This window comes from Geotrypetes seraphini, chromosome 3, assembly GCF_902459505.1.
Source record: "Geotrypetes seraphini chromosome 3, aGeoSer1.1, whole genome shotgun sequence".
Taxonomy (NCBI): domain Eukaryota; kingdom Metazoa; phylum Chordata; class Amphibia; order Gymnophiona; family Dermophiidae; genus Geotrypetes; species Geotrypetes seraphini.
The window spans coordinates 44000310-44017748 of record NC_047086.1 but is presented as its reverse complement, the minus strand read 5'-3'; the positions used below and the strand labels follow the sequence as shown (position 1 = coordinate 44017748).

The 17439-nt window shown below is 44.5% G+C and overlaps 1 protein-coding gene across 8 annotated transcripts in view; it reads right to left on the bottom strand.

Moving 5' to 3' along the window:
• The window catches only part of PHIP (pleckstrin homology domain interacting protein), a 603903-nt gene that overhangs the window by 534022 nt on the left and 52442 nt on the right, over positions 1 to 17439 (bottom strand). For all 8 annotated transcript variants that reach the window (XR_004538753.1, XM_033937026.1, XM_033937025.1 and 5 more), the window contains exon 5: positions 4118 to 4216. Coding sequence is in view for 7 of the 8 variants with exons in the window: in XM_033937026.1 (XP_033792917.1) it covers positions 4118 to 4216 (99 nt within the window). In the remaining variant the exon portion in view is untranslated. The remainder of the gene's footprint in view (positions 1 to 4117; positions 4217 to 17439) is intronic.

The window sequence follows — 17439 nt, the reverse complement described above, 5'->3', positions numbered from 1 at the left end:
GACGGTTGGACGGCAGGAACGCTCTCATGAGGACTGTGTCCAAGACAGCTCCTATGAATTGAAGTCTCTGAGTGGGGATGAGATGAGATTTGGGTAGATTGATCTCGAACCCCAGAAGTTGAAGAAACCTGATGGTTTGGTTGGTGGCCAGAAGAACAGTCCGAGGTGCATTGGCCTTGATTAACCAGTCGTCCAGGTAAGGGAAGACCTGAAGGTGGTGAGATCGTAGAAAGGCAGCCACCACAATCAGACATTTGGTGAACACTCTTGGAGAGGAGGCAAGACCGAAGGGCAGCACCTTGTATTGGTAATGAGAACGATTGATCATGAAGCGTAGATATTGTCTGGAGGCCAGACTTACCGGTATATGAGTGTATGCGTCTTTGAGATCGAGGGAACATAGCCAGTCGCCTTGATTGAGAAGAGGATAAAGAGTGGCCAGAGAAAGCATCTTGAACTTTTCTTTGACCAAATACTTGTTGAGATCGCGGAGATCTAGAATGGGTCTGAGATCTCCTGTTTTTTTGGGGACTAAAAAATAACGGGAGTAGAACCCCTGCCCCTATTGATCTAGAGGAACCTCCTCTATGGCGTTCAGGAGGAGGAGGGATTGAACCTCCTGGAGAAGAAGGAAAGACTGAGGAGTGTGCAAAGCAGACTCTTTTGGTTGACTTGGAGGAGGTAGAGTCTGAAAGTTGAGAGAGTAGCCGTGGTGGATGATGTTCAGGACCCACTGATCTGACGTGATAAGTTCCCAACGGTTTATGAAATAAGTAAGGCGTCCTCCTATAGGCTGTGGAAGTTGGGAAGAAGGAACAAGACTGGCTATGTTCTGGAGAACCAAGTCAAAAGGGTTGTGTAGACTTTTGTGAAGGTGTAGGTTTTACCTGCTGCTGTTGTTGAGGTTGTCTAGCAGCTGGACGTTGTTGTCTCTGACGTCTAGGCTGTTGTGCAGCTTGAGGCAGAGGACGAGCCACAAATCTACGTTGGTAGGTTGATTGTGGACGAAAAGGCCTGGTTGGTGGAGGCTTCTTAGTTTTAAGAAGCGTGTCCCATCTAGTCTCATGAGCCGATAATTTTTGAGTAGTGGAGTCCATGGAATCTCCAAACAGCTCATCCCCCAAGCAAGGTGCATTGGCTAGTCGATCCTGGTGATTGACGTCGAGTTCTGAAACCCGAAGCCAGGCTAGCCGTCGCATGGCCACTGACATGGCTGTGGCCCTGGAGGTCAGCTCGAAGGTATCATAAATGGATCTGACCATGAATTTACGAAGCTGTAAAAGAGAGGAACAAGTTTGGTGAAAAGTAGACTGTTTCCGATCAGGAAGATATTTCTCAAAAGCAGTGAGATTCTGAATAAGCTGCTTAAGATAGAAAGAGAAATGAAATGCGTAGTTTCCTGATCGATTGGCCAACATTGCATTTTGGTATAGTCTTTTCCCAAACTTATCCATGGATCTGCCCTCTCTGCCAGGAGGGACTGAAGCATATACACTAGCCCCTTTGGACTTTTTTAAAGTGGACTCAACCAAAAGGGACTCATGAGGCAGTTGGGGTTTGTCAAACCCAGGGATAGGAATGACCTTATACAAGGAATCCAATTTTCGGGGAGCTCCAGGAATAGTTAAAGGAGATTCCAGATTCTTATAAAAAGTCTCTCTCAAGATGTCATGGAGAGGTAACTTAAGATATTCCTTTGGAGGCTGGTCAAAATCCAAGGCATCTAGAAAAGCTTTGGATTTCTTTGACTCAGCCTCCAAAGGAATGGAGAGAGAGTCACACATTTCCTTTAAAAAGGAAGAAAAAGAAGATACCTCTGGTCTAGAGGAGGGTCCTAAAGCAGACAGGTCCTCATCACCAGAAGAGCATTCCCCCTCAGAAAGAATAGGATCCTCTGAGTCCCCCCACAAGTCAGGATCTCGAATTTGAAAACTCCGGTCTCGAGATTCCGGTGTGGAAGGCTCTAAATGACGGGATTTACGAAGAGACTTCCCTGACCTGCCTGACTCGGTACCGGGAGATGTCACTGTATGCACCGGAGCCGAAGTCTGTACAGCTTGATGGTGAGCTCTCGGCTCCGGTGCAAGAATCGGCATGGAGACCGAGGAAACAGATTGTACCGGTACCGACAAAGTGGACGTCGATAAAATAGGACGGTCCACTGTCGGTACCGGTGGCTCAGACCGAACTGGTACCGGCAGATTCGGTGCCAGGAACGAAGGCAGGAGGTGCTGTAACTGTTCTTTAAGTTGCGCCTGTAGAACAGCAGCTATACGGTCTTCGAGGGAAGGCACCGGTACCGCTTTTTTCTTTTCTGGTACCTGCGGTGCCGCTCTACGCCCCGAGGATGAGGAACCCGATGTAGAGGGGCTCACCTCTATTGGGGCGGAGCGCTTCCGTGGGCGCCTCGAGGTCGGCAGGATTGGGCTCGCTGCCATCGAGACCGGAGGACGCTCCAACGGGGAAGGCTTCTTAGCCGGCTTATCTGAAGGAGTCGACACCGACGCGGTATCGCGTGGTGTCGATGATGTGGGTGCCGACTGCGCCGGTGCCGATGTCGGTGCCGGTGTTGTAGAATCAGACATTTCGGCACCAAACAGTAATTTCTGTTGAATTTCTCTATTTTTAAGAGTTCTCTTTTTCAAAGTCGCACAGCAGGTGCAGGTAGACGCTCGATGGTCGGGACCAAGACACTGGAGACACCAATTATGTGGGTCAGTTAGTGAAATTGGTCGTGCACACCGCTGGCACTTCTTGAAGCCGGGTTGAGGGGGCATGAATGTAAAAACGGCTTCAGCCAAATCGAAGGCCGAGGCCTCGATGGTGGCAAAAGGCCCCGCCGGGGCAAAACCGAAAAAGAAGGAAAAAAACCAATGTTTTTTTTTTTTTTAAGAAAATAAAGAAAAAAGGAAAGGAAATAAAATTTCCTTAACAAGTTTACGCGAGCGGGAAGTTTACACAAAAATTCTCTCACAACGGCCGTTGAGAGAGACGCGTCTTCTTAGCTCCGCGGAAACTAAGAAACTGGGGACCGCGCGCCTCTGTCGGGCGGGAAGGCACTCGCGCGTGCGCGGTGCGGCCTACTGGAACTTTCTAAGTTCTTAGAGTGCAATCACTCTAAAATTGTCCGTACCGGGGCTCCGTCGGTGCCGTCACCCATCAGTCAAGAATATGCTGCCTGCTTGTCCTGGGATAAGGAACTATACCAGTCTATCAAGCTATACAGAATGTCTTTATCAACATAGCTTGGCCGAGTGTGAAAACAAAAGTTATAGTTATAATATCAAAAAAATTTGCCCCATTAAGCAAAAATACAGGCAGTCTCCATTTTACAACGCTCAACTTACGTCAAACTCGTACTTACGAAATGGGGTACTGCCTCTTCCTTCCTGTACCAATGCACCCCCTTCTTCCTCCCTTATGTGTCCCTCATCGTCGTCGCTCCGCGTCCCAAATTCGTGCCTCCCATGGGTATTTACCTCCTCTGACCAGCTCCCTCCTACCAGCCACACTTCTCTTGGCAAAGCCACGAGCAGTAGCTTCTCTGCACATGGTCTACCGAACCTGCAATGGTTGGACATTGGGGAGCTGTGGTAGGTGGAGTTTCCTGAGGGAACAAACCTTTTCACCACTCGGCAGAGCGGTGAAAAGGTTTGTCCTCATGCCGGCAGTGAACAGATATTGATTTTACCCGTTCCAGCGATTTTACTGCGGTCACCCACAATTATCCAAGGGAACGGGTCGCCATGTCATTGTCTAGTCAGAGGTTAAGTCTCTACCTGCTGTTAGGAGTGCATAACCCACCACATTTCTGGTCTGGAGGAACACAGAGGAATTTTTTATATCCCCAACAGAGAGAACAACATTTAGTTCCCTCTCCAGTCCTAGATTCACTTCTACAGTTTTCTTGCTTGGATTTCTTGTTTCACAGTACACAGAGTAGTCATCATCATAGCTTAATTTGATTTAAATCTGCAGTACAAATGTGACCCTAACAGGCACCTCATAATATCCAAATACTCAGTTCTATAATGTTATCACTATAAACAAGTATGCACCAACTAGAAAGTTCTAAAACATTGCAACTTAAATCCAAAGAATATTTTTTTTATATTACCTATACTTGGTGGACTGCCATAGTTTATTGGTGCCTCTGGAGGCCTTCCACAGTGTAATGCAGCAAGAGCAGATCCTTTCCACGCCACATGCTTGCAGCCTATTTCATAAAGAAAAGATGTGAACTGAAAGAGAATCAGAATGCCTCACAGAAAACTAAGAAGCCAATATTCCAAGGCACTTATCCAATTATCAGGCAAGAGGGATATTCAGCAGCACTAATTGGACAGTACACCTGAATATGCCCTCTGACCACTTTGGCACTATCCAGACAGCACCAGAGTGGTCCATAAGTAGGGCTTGGGCAGAGACAAAGGGTAAATGCGGTAATGGGACTTGATATATCACTTTTTCTGTGTGGTTTACACAATCAAAGTGGTTTGCACGGGGTAATGACGTATTAATTGCTCAGAGCCACAAGGAGCTGTAATGAAAATTGAACTTACAACCTCAGGGTGCTGAGGCAGCTGCTCTAACAACTAGGCCACTCCTACACTCTCCAGTAAATGGCCATATTCAGACCACTAACAAGATAAACTCAAAGTTAGGACAGCAAAAAGGTTGTCCTAACTGTATCTTGTGCTGTTAACTGGATAGTACCTCTGGGTCAATACTAAAACCAGATATGCAGCACCAATTGGTATTTGGATACCAGCATCAAGTATCCTGTTTCATCACTGCAGCAGCCAGAATTTTACTTAACCACTGACCACCACAGTTAAATATTGGGCACCTAAGTATCACAGAAATGCAGAATATCAAGAATCTAGTACACATAAAAACAAGCTTTTAGTTGTTTTTAAACTAGCAAAAACAGCAAAGTTGTTCTCCTGTTATAGGGGTTCTCAACAAAAGGATAAATCAAACAAAAAGTTGGGAATGTCATCTGACAGAACTGATAAAATGTTTCCCCCTATAGCCACTACTAGAGAATGACACAGGGACAAATTTGTCCCCGTAAGTTTTTTCGTTGTCCCTGTCCCATTCCTGTAACCTCTGCCTTAACCGTACAAGCCTCGAACACTTATGATTTTAAAGTGTTTGAGGCTTGTGCAGAGGAAGACAGAGCTTGCAGGAATGGGACAGGACAGGAAAAAACTCACGGGGTCGGGACAGGAAAATGAGTTCCCATGGGGAAAGGGAGAAATTTGTCCCCATGTCAATCTCTAGCCACTACCTTTTAAGTCATAATAACTGAAGTATTACTGGTTATCTTTTAATATATAGTTTTTGGATTCTTGGGGCAACCCATAAAAGCATATTGTTAAGGGTACTGATTATTAGCTGAACTGTTTGACCAAAGCACTGTCTCACTGTCTGAACAGCAATAAGATATAAACATTTGACTGGGTAGCCATGCTGCAATGAAAGGTGAGCAAAGATAGGCAATCAACTTTGAAATCACTAGAACCTCATGTGTTTTCACTCCATCATTCAGGAGCAGCCCTGCCAGGCCACACACCAGTAGAATATATAGTCTACTAGCCAGTTTGATTAAGTTTAAATACTGCAATTCCCATACATTAGGATCAAAACATATGAAGAACTGAGTAAATAGTCAATGTAGCAGCTCTAGTCTTTTTATCACAGTGCACTTGACGTTTCTGGAAAAGAAAGTGGGAAGCATTATGAATCGACATCTCCGCTGAAAAAGAAACTTTTTAAATAAATAAGCTTTCAGTGTTTTACAAAACAGCAAGTAAGATGAAATCATTGTCAATTCAGTTTGTAAAGAACACCATGCAGTACTGCTTGATATGGAAATGATGCAGAAATAGATTCTTATATTTAGTCTTAACGAAAGATGGAAAATAGACCAAGTGAGAATCTCTAGATCATGAAGACACAGGAAACAAAGGAAAAGAAAGCAGAAAAATCAAGTACAGTGGTATCTTGGATTACGAGAATAATCTGTTCCAGGAGCATGCTCGTAATCCAAAATGCTCGTTTATCAAAGCGAGTTTCCCCATAGGAAATAATGGAAACTCGCTTTGATAGGTTCCCACCCTCCACCCCCCACCCCCCGAGGCCAACAGCGCTGCTCCCCCCCCCCCCACAAGAACCGGCATTGCTCCCCCCCCCCCCCCCCGCCACAACCTGAGGTCCCCCAACCCACCCGAACCCTCTTCTTACTTCAGTGTACCCTCCGCACCGGCACCAGCATGTCCTGCCGGTGCCCGAAGATCTGCCTCCTGTGCTGGACCTTGAGCATGTGCAACAACGAGATGCACAAATAAAAAAACTTCACTGCTGCCTAACAGAAATAAAAAACTGCATGATTGCAAATAAACTCTAGCTCAATGCGTCAAAAACTGAACTTCTCTGGATACATAAGGACACCTGTGCATACCCCCATCCATCTCTCTCCTGGGGAAATGACACCCTTACAGCCAAAGACAACGTCCGCAGCCTAGGAGTGATTCTCAACTCAAACCTGACGCTCTCAGACAGGGGAGATTTGATTCAGACATTTAAATACTTGAAAGGTATTAACGTAGAACAAAATCTTTTCCAGAGAAAGGAAAATGGTAAAACCAGAGGGCATAATTTCAGGTTGAGGGGGTGGTAGAGTCAAGACCAATGTAAGGAAATTCTTCTTTACAGAGAGGGTGGTGGATGCCTGGAATGCGCTCCCGAAAGAGGTGGTGGAGATGCAGACAGTGACGGAGTTCAAAGAAGCATGGGATGAACACAGAGGATCTAGAATCAGAAAATAATAGTAAATATTGAAGAACTAAGGTCGGTACTGGGCAGACTTACACGGTCTGTGTCTGTATATGGCCGTTTGGTGAAGGATGGGCTGGGGAGGGCTTCAATGGCTGGGAGGGTGTAGATGGGCTAGAGTAAGCTTTGACGGAGACTTCAAGTACTTGGAATCTAATAAAAGTACAGGCAGAGCTTTGGTTTCTTGCCCAGAAATAACTAAGAAAAAAAACCCCAATTTTTAGACTGAATCAGGTTGGGCAGACTGGATGGACTAGTTGGGTCTTTATCTGCCATCATCTACTATGTTACTAAAACTCCAAACAGAATCTCACCAATACTCGCATGCCACCATAAATATAACCAGAATTACTACTACATTCTCAGACAACAAACATGCACCTACTTGCTAAGAAAGCTATTTTACCTCCATATGATATCTACACTGAATGTGCTGCAATTTAATCCACCCTATGTCCACTAAGTCTGTATTTTAAGTCTGCATGTTATGTCTATACTGTAATCTAAACCCCTTTGTCTTTACTGTAAATGCTGTATCTCTCACTAAAGTTTGTCCTAACCATACTATGAATGTACTCTTGTAACCCGTTCTGGGCTCCTTTGGGAGGATGGGCTAAATAAATGAATTAATAAATTAATAAAACAGAAAAATCACTTAAAAGAAATGCATATCCATATTAATAAATCAAGAAATAGATTTTTTTTTTTTTTTAACTCACAATTTGTTTATCAACTGGCCAAAAATTGCAAAGAATCTAGGCAAAGAATCTAAAGCATCGGAGGTGACCAGTGGAGTGCCGCAGGGCTCGGTCCTGGGTCCACTCCTTTTCAACATATTCATAGGGGATCTGACTCAAGGGCTTCAAGGTAAAATAACACCATTCGCCTATGACGCCAAACTATGTAATATAGTAAGTGAATGCAGTTTACAGAATTATATGGCGCAGGACCTGCTTACATTGGAAAGTTGGTCCTCAACCTGGCCACTAGGCTTCAATGCTAAGAAATGTAAGGTCATGCACCTCGGAAGTGGAAATCCATGCAGGACTTTTTGAACGGAGAAACTTTAACTAGGACTTCAGCAGAACGAGATTTAGGAGTAATCATCAGTGCAGACATGAAAACTGCCAATCAAGTGGAGAAGGCTTCATCTAAGGCAAGGCAGATATTGGGTTGTATCAATAGAAGTTTCGTCAGCCGAAAGCCTGAAGTCATAATGCCGTTGTACAGGGCCATGGTGAGACCTCATCTGGAGTACTGTGTGCAATTCTGGAGGCCACATTACAGTAAAGATGTGCGCAGAATTGAATCGGTTCAGCGGACGGCCACCAGGATGATCTCGGGGCTCAAGGGTCTCTCGTATGAAGAGACACTGAACAAATTGCAACTCTACACTCTCGAGGAACGTAGGGAGAGGGGAGACATGATCGAAACATTTAAGTACCTCACAGGACGTGTCGAAGTGGAAGATGATATTTTCTTTCTCAAGGGACCCTCGGCCACAAGAGGGCACCCGCTCAAACTCAGGGGCTGAAAATTTCATGGCGACACCAGAAAGTATTTCTTCACAGAGAGAGTGGTTGATCATTGGAACAAGCTTCCAGTGCAGGTTATCGAGGCAGACAGCGTGCCAGACTTTAAGAATAAATGGGATACCCATGTGGGATCCCTACGAGGGTCAAGATAAGGAATTGGGTCATTAGGGCATAGACAGGGGGTGGGTAAGTAGAGTGGGCAGACTAAATGGGCTGTAGCCCTTTTCTGCCGTCATCTTCTATGTTTCTATGGTATACCAAGGAAAAACTAAACAAGATAAAAAGGAAGTGGGCAAATAAATTAAAATGTACTACAGCTACATGATGCAGGGTTCCACACTAAGAGATACCTGTAAAAGGGTACAACCATCACAGCAAAATACTATGTTGCACTTCTTGACAAACTGAATCAACAACTGGTCTCCAAACATCAAAGCAAGCTTTCAAAGAGAATCTCATTTCTTCAAGACAATGCCACTCTTCACAAGGCAGCCATTACACAACAGAAATTGGCAGATCTTAGAACATAATAGCCTCACTGGGTCAGACCAATGGTCCATCAAGCCCAGTACCCCTTCTCACGCTGGCCAATCCAGGTCCCTAGTACCAAGGAGTAGCAATATTCCATGTCACTGATCCAGGGCAAACAGTAGTTTTCCCCATGTCTTTCTCTCCATGTCACTGATCCAGGGCAAGACTATGGACTTTTCCTCCAGAAAACTGTTCAAACCTTTCTAAAAACCAGCTTCACCATCTGTTCTTACCACAACCTCTGGCAATGTGTTCCAAAGCTTAACTATTCTCTGAGTGAAAAAATATTTCCTCCTATTGGTTTTAAAGTATTTCGATGTAACTTCATCGAGTGTTCCCTAGCCTTTGTAATTTTTGAATGAGTGAAAAATCAATCTACTTGTACCAGTTCTACTCCACTCAGGATTTTGTAGACTTCAATCATATCTCCCCTCAGCCATCTCTTTTCCAATCTGAAGAGCCCTAACCATTTTAGTCTTTCCTCATATGAGAAGAGTTCCATACCCTTTATCATCTTGATCACTTTTCTTTGAACCTTTTCTAGTGCCGCTATATTTTTCTTGAGATAAGGAGACCAGAATTGAATGCAATACTACAGGAGAGGTCGCACCACGGAGCGATACAGGAGCACTATAACACCGAGCCTACTCACCTGATTTGACCCCTTCAGACTACCATCTCTTTGCTAACCTCAAGAAGCAACTCAAGAGAATAAAGTTTTCAAGCACTGAGGATGCAATATTAGCTTAGGATAAGTTGTTTGCAGCACAACTAAAATAATTTTTCTTGGATGGGTTAAAAAGTCATATGGGTCATTCCATATCAAGAAGAGTAGAGGAGTGCATGCTCGACCTCTCCAAACTGAACAAAATTTTATGTTGATCTTCCCTAGGGCCTCAAAAAAAAAAAAAAACATGCAAAATTTTTTGGCTGGATCCCTATTGGTTTGAGACTTAGAGACCACATGGGATTGAGGCGAATATGACTTAATTAGTCTAAGTGGTTGGGATTCTTGTTAGGTTGTCCGGGTTTGGTTTACTGATGCAATTGTGGTGTGGTTTTCGGTGTCTGGGTGGTCCAACCATCATAGAGATTACCCATTGCATGTGGTCAGCGCAGTTTATCATAGGATGACTGTGATGGGACTGTGTGTTCTGAGAGGTTATCTGATCTACTGTTGGGAGGGGTGGAAGTGGTTTTGGTTTGTCTGGTGCTGATGAATAGGCAGAGAATTGTTATGAGATACCAACTCATTGTGGTTAGTTCACTGTAGAAAATAGATTGGGTGGGTGTTATAGATGTACAGTATATGAGTTAAACTCACATTCAGAGATTAGTGCCCTATAGAAGGTAAGTTTGGTGAGGCACTGCAATTGTGTCTGAATTGGCCCACAATCTGAAGTTGGTTCCCTATAGCCTGTAGGTGTCATTAATTGCTATAATTCTGTCTGAGCAAGTGCCACAAGTGACGTCAGAGTCAGGGGACTGCCTCAATGTTCTCCCTGATTCTCAGTGCCCTGGAGGATGGTGGTTGCAGGTGTGTGACATCAGTGTCAAGGGATGGAGTGATTCTCCCATGCCAGTACCAACTCTCTGCGCTCCTCTGATGCTTTTCGGGTGCATGCAGTGGTTTGAGGTCTTCAATGGACATTGGATGTGAGGGTAATAATAATAACAGTTTATATACCGCAGGACCGTGAAGTTCTATGCGGTTTACAACGAGGGTACTGTAGCTCTTGTTCTTAATTTGGATTTCAGTTGCTTTTGTGAGCCACGCAAAGAAATGTGCTAAGAAGTACACCTTTGGCTTGCTCCTTAAGCACATAGAAGGAGCATTGAGGGGAAGAAGTGACTCTCCCACACCAGTTCAATTCACTGCTCTCCTCTGCCAATACTGGATCCCAGTGGGACAGCTCCTGGTGGCAATGGAGCTGCCCTGTATTTAGGTTTGATGTCTTTGGAAGCCCATTAATGGCAACACGTAGTAGGAGCGTTGGGGGTTGATCAACTCTCTCATGCTGGCCTGACTCACTCCCCTCCTCTGCCGATGGTGGACTCCAGTGGGGCAGTTCCTGAAGGCAATGGAGCTGACCTGTGTTTAAGTATGATACCTTTGGGCTCCCATTAATGGTGGCATGTAGCAGGAGGCTTTTGACCTCCATAAAAGGAGTACATCTCAGACAAATGGTAACGGAGCCCACTAGGGCCCAGGCGATCCTAGACCTGGTACTCACCAACGGGGAAAGCGTCTCAGAGGTCGCGGTAGGAGATACGCTAGCCTCCAGCGACCATAACATGGTATGGTTCAACCTTGGGAAAGGATCCCCTAAATCAATTACAAAAACAAAGGTGCTCAAATTCCGGGACACCGACTTCGCACGCATGGGAGATTTCGTTCATCAGACACTGCAGGATCAAGCAGAGACCGGCAATGTGGAAACTATGTGGTCGTACCTGAAATCATCTATACACGAAGCAACTAATCGCTACATAAAATCAGTAGATAAAAGACAAAGAAACAACAAACCCCAATGGTTCACTGAAGAGATCTCGCACCTCATTAAGGAGAAAAAAAAAGCATTTCTTTCCTACAAACGTACGCAGAGAAAAGAAACTAAAGCAGAATATAAGACCAGATCTGCGGCGGTCAAAAGAGCAGTTAGGGAGGCCAAACTTCGAGTGGAAGAAACTCTGGCAAAAAACATTAAAAAAGGGGACAAATCCTTCTTTAGGTATATCAGTGACAGGAAAAGGAACACAGACGGTATAGTACGCCTTAAACAATCGGACGGAAACTACGCGATGGCAGATTCAGAAAAAGCAGAACTACTAAATGAATATTTCTGCTCAGTCTTCACCCGCGAAGCACCGGGACACGGACCACAGTTGATGATAAAACAAGACATGGATGACCCGTTTCAGAATTTTGAATTCTCACCAGGGGACGTCTACAACGAACTGGCAAAGCTAAAGGTAAACAAGGCCATGGGTCCGGACAATTTACACCCAAGAGTGCTCAGAGAATTGAGAGATGTTCTGGCGGAACCGTTGACAATGCTATTCAATCTCTCACTAAGTACGGGGATAGTTCCGTTGGACTGGAAAACAGCCAATGTCGTTCCTCTACATAAAAAGGGTTGCAAGGCTGAGGCTGCGAACTATAGACCGGTAAGCCTCACCTCAATAGTGTGTAAACTCATGGAAACACTAGTTAAATATAAATTAGATACGATCCTGAACGAGGGAAATCTCCGGGATCCCAGCCAACATGGATTCACCAAGGGTAGGTCATGCCAGTCCAATCTAATCAGCTTCTTTGACTGGGTAACAAGAAGACTGGACTCAGGAGAGTCCTTGGACGTCGTGTACCTGGACTTCAGCAAAGCGTTTGACAGCGTCCCACACCGCAGGCTGCTGAACAAGATGAAATCGATGGGATTAGGAGAGACTATAACTGCATGGGTTAAAGATTGGCTTAGTGGCAGACTTCAGAGGGTGGTGGTTAACGGTACCTTCTCTAAAATGTCAGAGGTGACTAGCGGAGTGCCACAGGGTTCAGTCCTGGGCCCACTCCTCTTCAACATATTCATTGGGGATCTAACTCAAGGGCTTCAAGGCAAGGTAACCTTATTCGCTGATGACGCCAAACTATGCAATATAGTAAACGGCTATAATCTACAGGATGCTATGGAGCAAGACCTGCGTACTTTAGAAAAATGGTCCTTGATCTGGCAGCTTGGCTTCAACGCCAAGAAATGTAAGGTCATGCATCTCGGTAACAGAAATCCTTGCAGAACCTACACCCTGAATGGAGAAACTTTAACAAGGACTACAGAAGAACGAGACTTGGGAGTGATCATCAGTGCTGACATGAAGGCAGCCACTCAGGTGGAGAAGGCTTCATCTAAAGCACGGCAGATGATAGGTTGTATCAAGAGAAGCTTCGTCAACAGGAAACCTGAAGTCATGATGCCATTGTACAGAGCCATGGTGAGACCTCATCTGGAATACTGTGTGCAATTCTGGAGGCCACATTACCGTAAGGATGTGCTCAGAATTGAATCGGTTCAGCGGATGGCCACCAGGTTGGTCTCGGGGCTAAAGGGTCTCCCGTACGAAGAAAGATTGAGCAAATTGCAGCTCTACACTCTCGAAGAGCGTAGGGAGAGGGGAGACATGATTGAGACTTTTAAGTACATCACAGGACGGGTCGAGGTGGAAGAGGATATCTTTCTTCTCAAGGGACCCTCGACCACAAGAGGACATCCGCTCAAACTCAAGGGAGGGAAGTTTAGTGGAGACGCCAGGAAGTACTTCTTCACGGAGAGAGTGATTGAGCATTGGAACAAGCTTCCAGTGCAGGTGGTCGAGGCACGCAGCATCCCAGACTTCAAGAACAAATGGGATACCTATGTGGGATCCCTACGAGGTCATGCCAAGGGATAGGGTCACTAGGACTTGAATTGGCGGGTCAGTAGAATGACAGTACAATTATTGTACTTTAGGGGTCAGTAGACTTAAGAGGGTGGGTAAATGGTGTGGGCAGACTTGATGGGCTATGGCCCTTATCTGCCGTCATCTTTCTATGTTTCTATGTTTCTATGAACAACGGGAGGGGGGGTGCGGGAACTCTCCCACGCTAGCCCAACTCAATCCTTTCCTCTGCCAATGCTAGATCCTGATAGGGCAGTTCCAGGTGACAATACAGCTGCCCCATGTGGGTGAGGAGCTGCTCAGATGTCCTGCCTGCTTCCCAGTGGGAGGGGCAGTTCGACTGACTCTCTTCAGATGTGCTTGGAAGAAGTTTTAAAATACTGTACTATTATTTCTAACTTCTCTGATTGCTTTGGGACAAGGCAAGCAGAGCTGGTGAAAGGCACTTAACAAAACTATAGGGTACTTAAGTTTAATGGTCCTCTGGAATGTGATCAGAAGAGAATGCTTTCCATAGGTTTTCAAATGTTGGTTTTTCAAAGTTTCACAAACTTTAGTTTTTTGGTAAACATTTTGAGATAGTTTCTTGAAACAAGATAAAATTTGAAGTCCAGCATCTAATATCTAACAAGGCATTTCTGTTCACTGGAGATTAAATCTGATCAAATGCTGTATAATCACTCCTGTGAAATAATTTGGAAGTTTTAATGCAGAGAGATATTAAGCAGAATATCTGAAATTTATAGATAATTTAAATTAAAGATAGGAACTTAAAACTCACAAACTGTAGCTATGGTTTCTTCATTTTGCGGTTTCTGATCAAAATGTCCTTTGATGATCCAATTGATGCAGATCACTGGAAGCTTTTTGTTATAAAACAGAAGTAGCTCAGAACAAAAGCAAAGAGAAACAGTGCTTGCTTGAAAAGTGCAGGACAGCAAAAGGTTATCTTCATCCAAACATACAAAATAGATGAAAATAACTAGCCAAAGGAAAGAAAACTCAAAATATAAAATTCAGGACTGGTATACCAACATAATTGACCAATATAAAAACAAATATTTTATTATTTAACCTGAATCATAGCAGCCTGATGTGTACACAGCCTCTGATTGCCTGTCTGCCTGATCTTTTATGTTTTACAACTTTATTTTAATACTGTATACTGCCTGTCTTAATCTTTCCTAGAGTCTCCTATTGTCTGTTTCGACTGGAAGCTCCTCCAAGCAGGGACTCTTAATCTTTCCTAGAGTCTCCTATTCAATATTTACATAGCATTTACATTATTCAACATTTACATAGCATCCTTAGGCCACCAACTACAAAAACTAAACCTAAAACACTACATATACGCAGACGACATATAGCAATGTTACTTACCGTTAACAGTTGTTATCCAGGGACAGCAGGCAGCTATTCTCACTAATGGGTGACATGATCCAACGGAGCCCCGATGCGGACGCTTCTTTGAAGAAAAACTCAAAGTTTCGAGTCGTCCGCACCGCACATGCGCGAGTGCCTTCCTGCCCAGACCAGGGCGCGTCTCCTCAGTTCAGATAGCTAGCAGAGAAGCCAACCCAGGGGAGGTGGGTGGGACATGAGAATAGCTGCCTGCTGTCCCTGGATAACAACTGTTACAGCAGGTATTCTCATTAAGGGGTGACCTCCAAGCTAACCAGAATTGGATGGTGGGAGAGTTGGCAACTTAGGAGAATAAATTTTGCAATACAGTTTGGCCAAACTGTCCATCCCGTCTGGAGAAAGTATCCAGACAGTAATGTGAAGTGAAGGTATGAACCGAGGACCAAGTGGCAGCTTTACAAATCTCCTCAATCGGCGTTGATCTGAGGAAAGCTACAGAAGCTGCCATCGCTCGGACCTTATGGGCTGTGATTTTTCTGTCAAGGGGCAATCCAGCCTGGGCATAGCAGAATGAGATGCAAGCCGCCATCCAGTTAGAGATGGTGCGCTTAGAAACAGGACGTCCCAACTTGTTCGGATGAAAGGAGATGAAAAGTTGAGGAGCAGTTCTGTGAGGCTTGGTGCGTTTTAGGTAGAAGGCTAAAGCACGCTTACAGTCCAGAGTATGCAGGGCAGATTCTCCAGGGTGAGAATGTGGCTTCGGAAAGAACACTGGAAGCACAATGGATTGTTGAGATGAAATTCTGAGACAACTTTAAGAAGGCCATATTCAGACATACCGTGCAAGTCTGCCCAGTACTAGCCTTAGTTCTTCAATATTTACTATTATTTTCTGATTCTAGATCCTCTGTGTTCATCCCATGCTTCTTTGAACTCCATCACTGTCTGCATCTCCACCACCTCTTTCGGGAGCGCATTCCAGGCATCCACCACCCTCTCTGTAAAGAAGAATTTCCTTACATTGGTCTTGAATCTACCACCCCTCAAACTCAAATAATGTCCTCTGGTTTTATTTCCTTTCTCTGGAAAAGATTTTGTTCTACTTAATACCTTTCAAGTATTTGAATGTCTGAATCATATCTTTCCAGTCCCTACTTTCCTCTAGGGTATACATATTCAGGGGCTTCCAGTCTCTCCTCATATGTCTTCTGGCTCAAACCTCCTATCATTTTTGTTGCCCTCCTCCACTTCAAGTCTTCTAACATCCTTCACCAGATACGATCTCCAAAACTGAACACAATAGTCCAAGTGGGGCCTTACCAATGATCTGTACAGGGGCATCAACACCTTCTTCCTTCTACTGGCTACGCCTCTCTTTATACAGCCCAGCATCCTTCTGGCAGCAACCACCATCTTGTCACACTGTTTTCTCGCCTTTAGATCTTCGGACACTCTCACCCCAAGGTTCCTCTCCCCGTCCGTGCATATCAGCCTCTCACCTCCCAGCATATACGGTTCTTTACAATTATTAATCCCCAAATGCATTACTCTGCATTTCTTTGCACTGAATTTTAGTTGCCAGATATTTGACCATTCCTCTAACTTTTGCAGATCCTTTTTCATATTTTCCACTCCCTCTTCGGTGTCTACTCTGTTACAAATCTTGTTATCATCCGCAAAAAGGCAAAACTTTTCCTTCTTACCCTTCAGCAATGTAACTCACAAACATATTGAACAGGATCGGCCCCAGCACCGAACCCTAAAGGACTCCACTACTCACCTTTCCTTCCTTCGAGCGACTTCCATTAACCACCACCCTCTGGCATCTGTCCAACAGCCAGTTTCTAATCCAGTTCACCACTTTGGGTCCTAACTTCTTCAGCCTTTCAAGTTTGTTCAAGAGCCTCCTATGAGGAACTGTATCAAAGGTTTTGCTGAAATCTAGGTAAATTACACCTAGCATATGTCCTCAATTCAGTTTTCTGGTCACCCAATCAAAAAATTAAATCAGGTTCATTTGACACGATTTACCTTTTGTAAAGCCATATTGCCTCGGATCCTGTAACCAATTAGATTCTAGGAAGTTCACTATCCTTTTTTTCAGCAACACTTCCATTATTTTTCCAACAACCGAAGTGAGGCTTACTGGCCTGTAGTTTCCCACTTCAACTCTGCAACCACTTTTGTGAATAGGGACCACATCCACACTCCTTCAATCCCCAGGAACCACTCCCATCTCCAGATATTTCTTGAATAAGTCTTTAATAGGACCCACCAGAACCTCTCTGAGCAACTTCAGTATCCTGGGATGGATCCTATCCGGTCCCATCGCTTTGTCCCACCTTCAGTTTTTCAAGTTGTTCATAAACACTTTCCTCCGTGAACAACGCAGAATCTACTCCATTTTCTTGTGTTACTTTGCCAGACAATCACGGTCCTTCTCCAGGATTTTCTTCCGTGAACATAGTACAGAAGTATTTATTTAGTACGTTTACTTTTTCCTCATCACTCTCCACATATCGTTTCTCAGCATCTTTTAGTTTAGCAATTCCATTTTTCATCTTCCTCCTTTCACTAATATATCTGAAAAAATTTTGTCTCCCCTTTTTACATTTTTAGCCATTTGCTCTATGAGGCTTTGTTAGATCCAGGTAATAAGCCAAAGCATGACGTGCAGCCTCACCTGAATGTGAATGTGGTCTTGGAAAAAAGACAGGCAGAACTATGACTGGTTGTG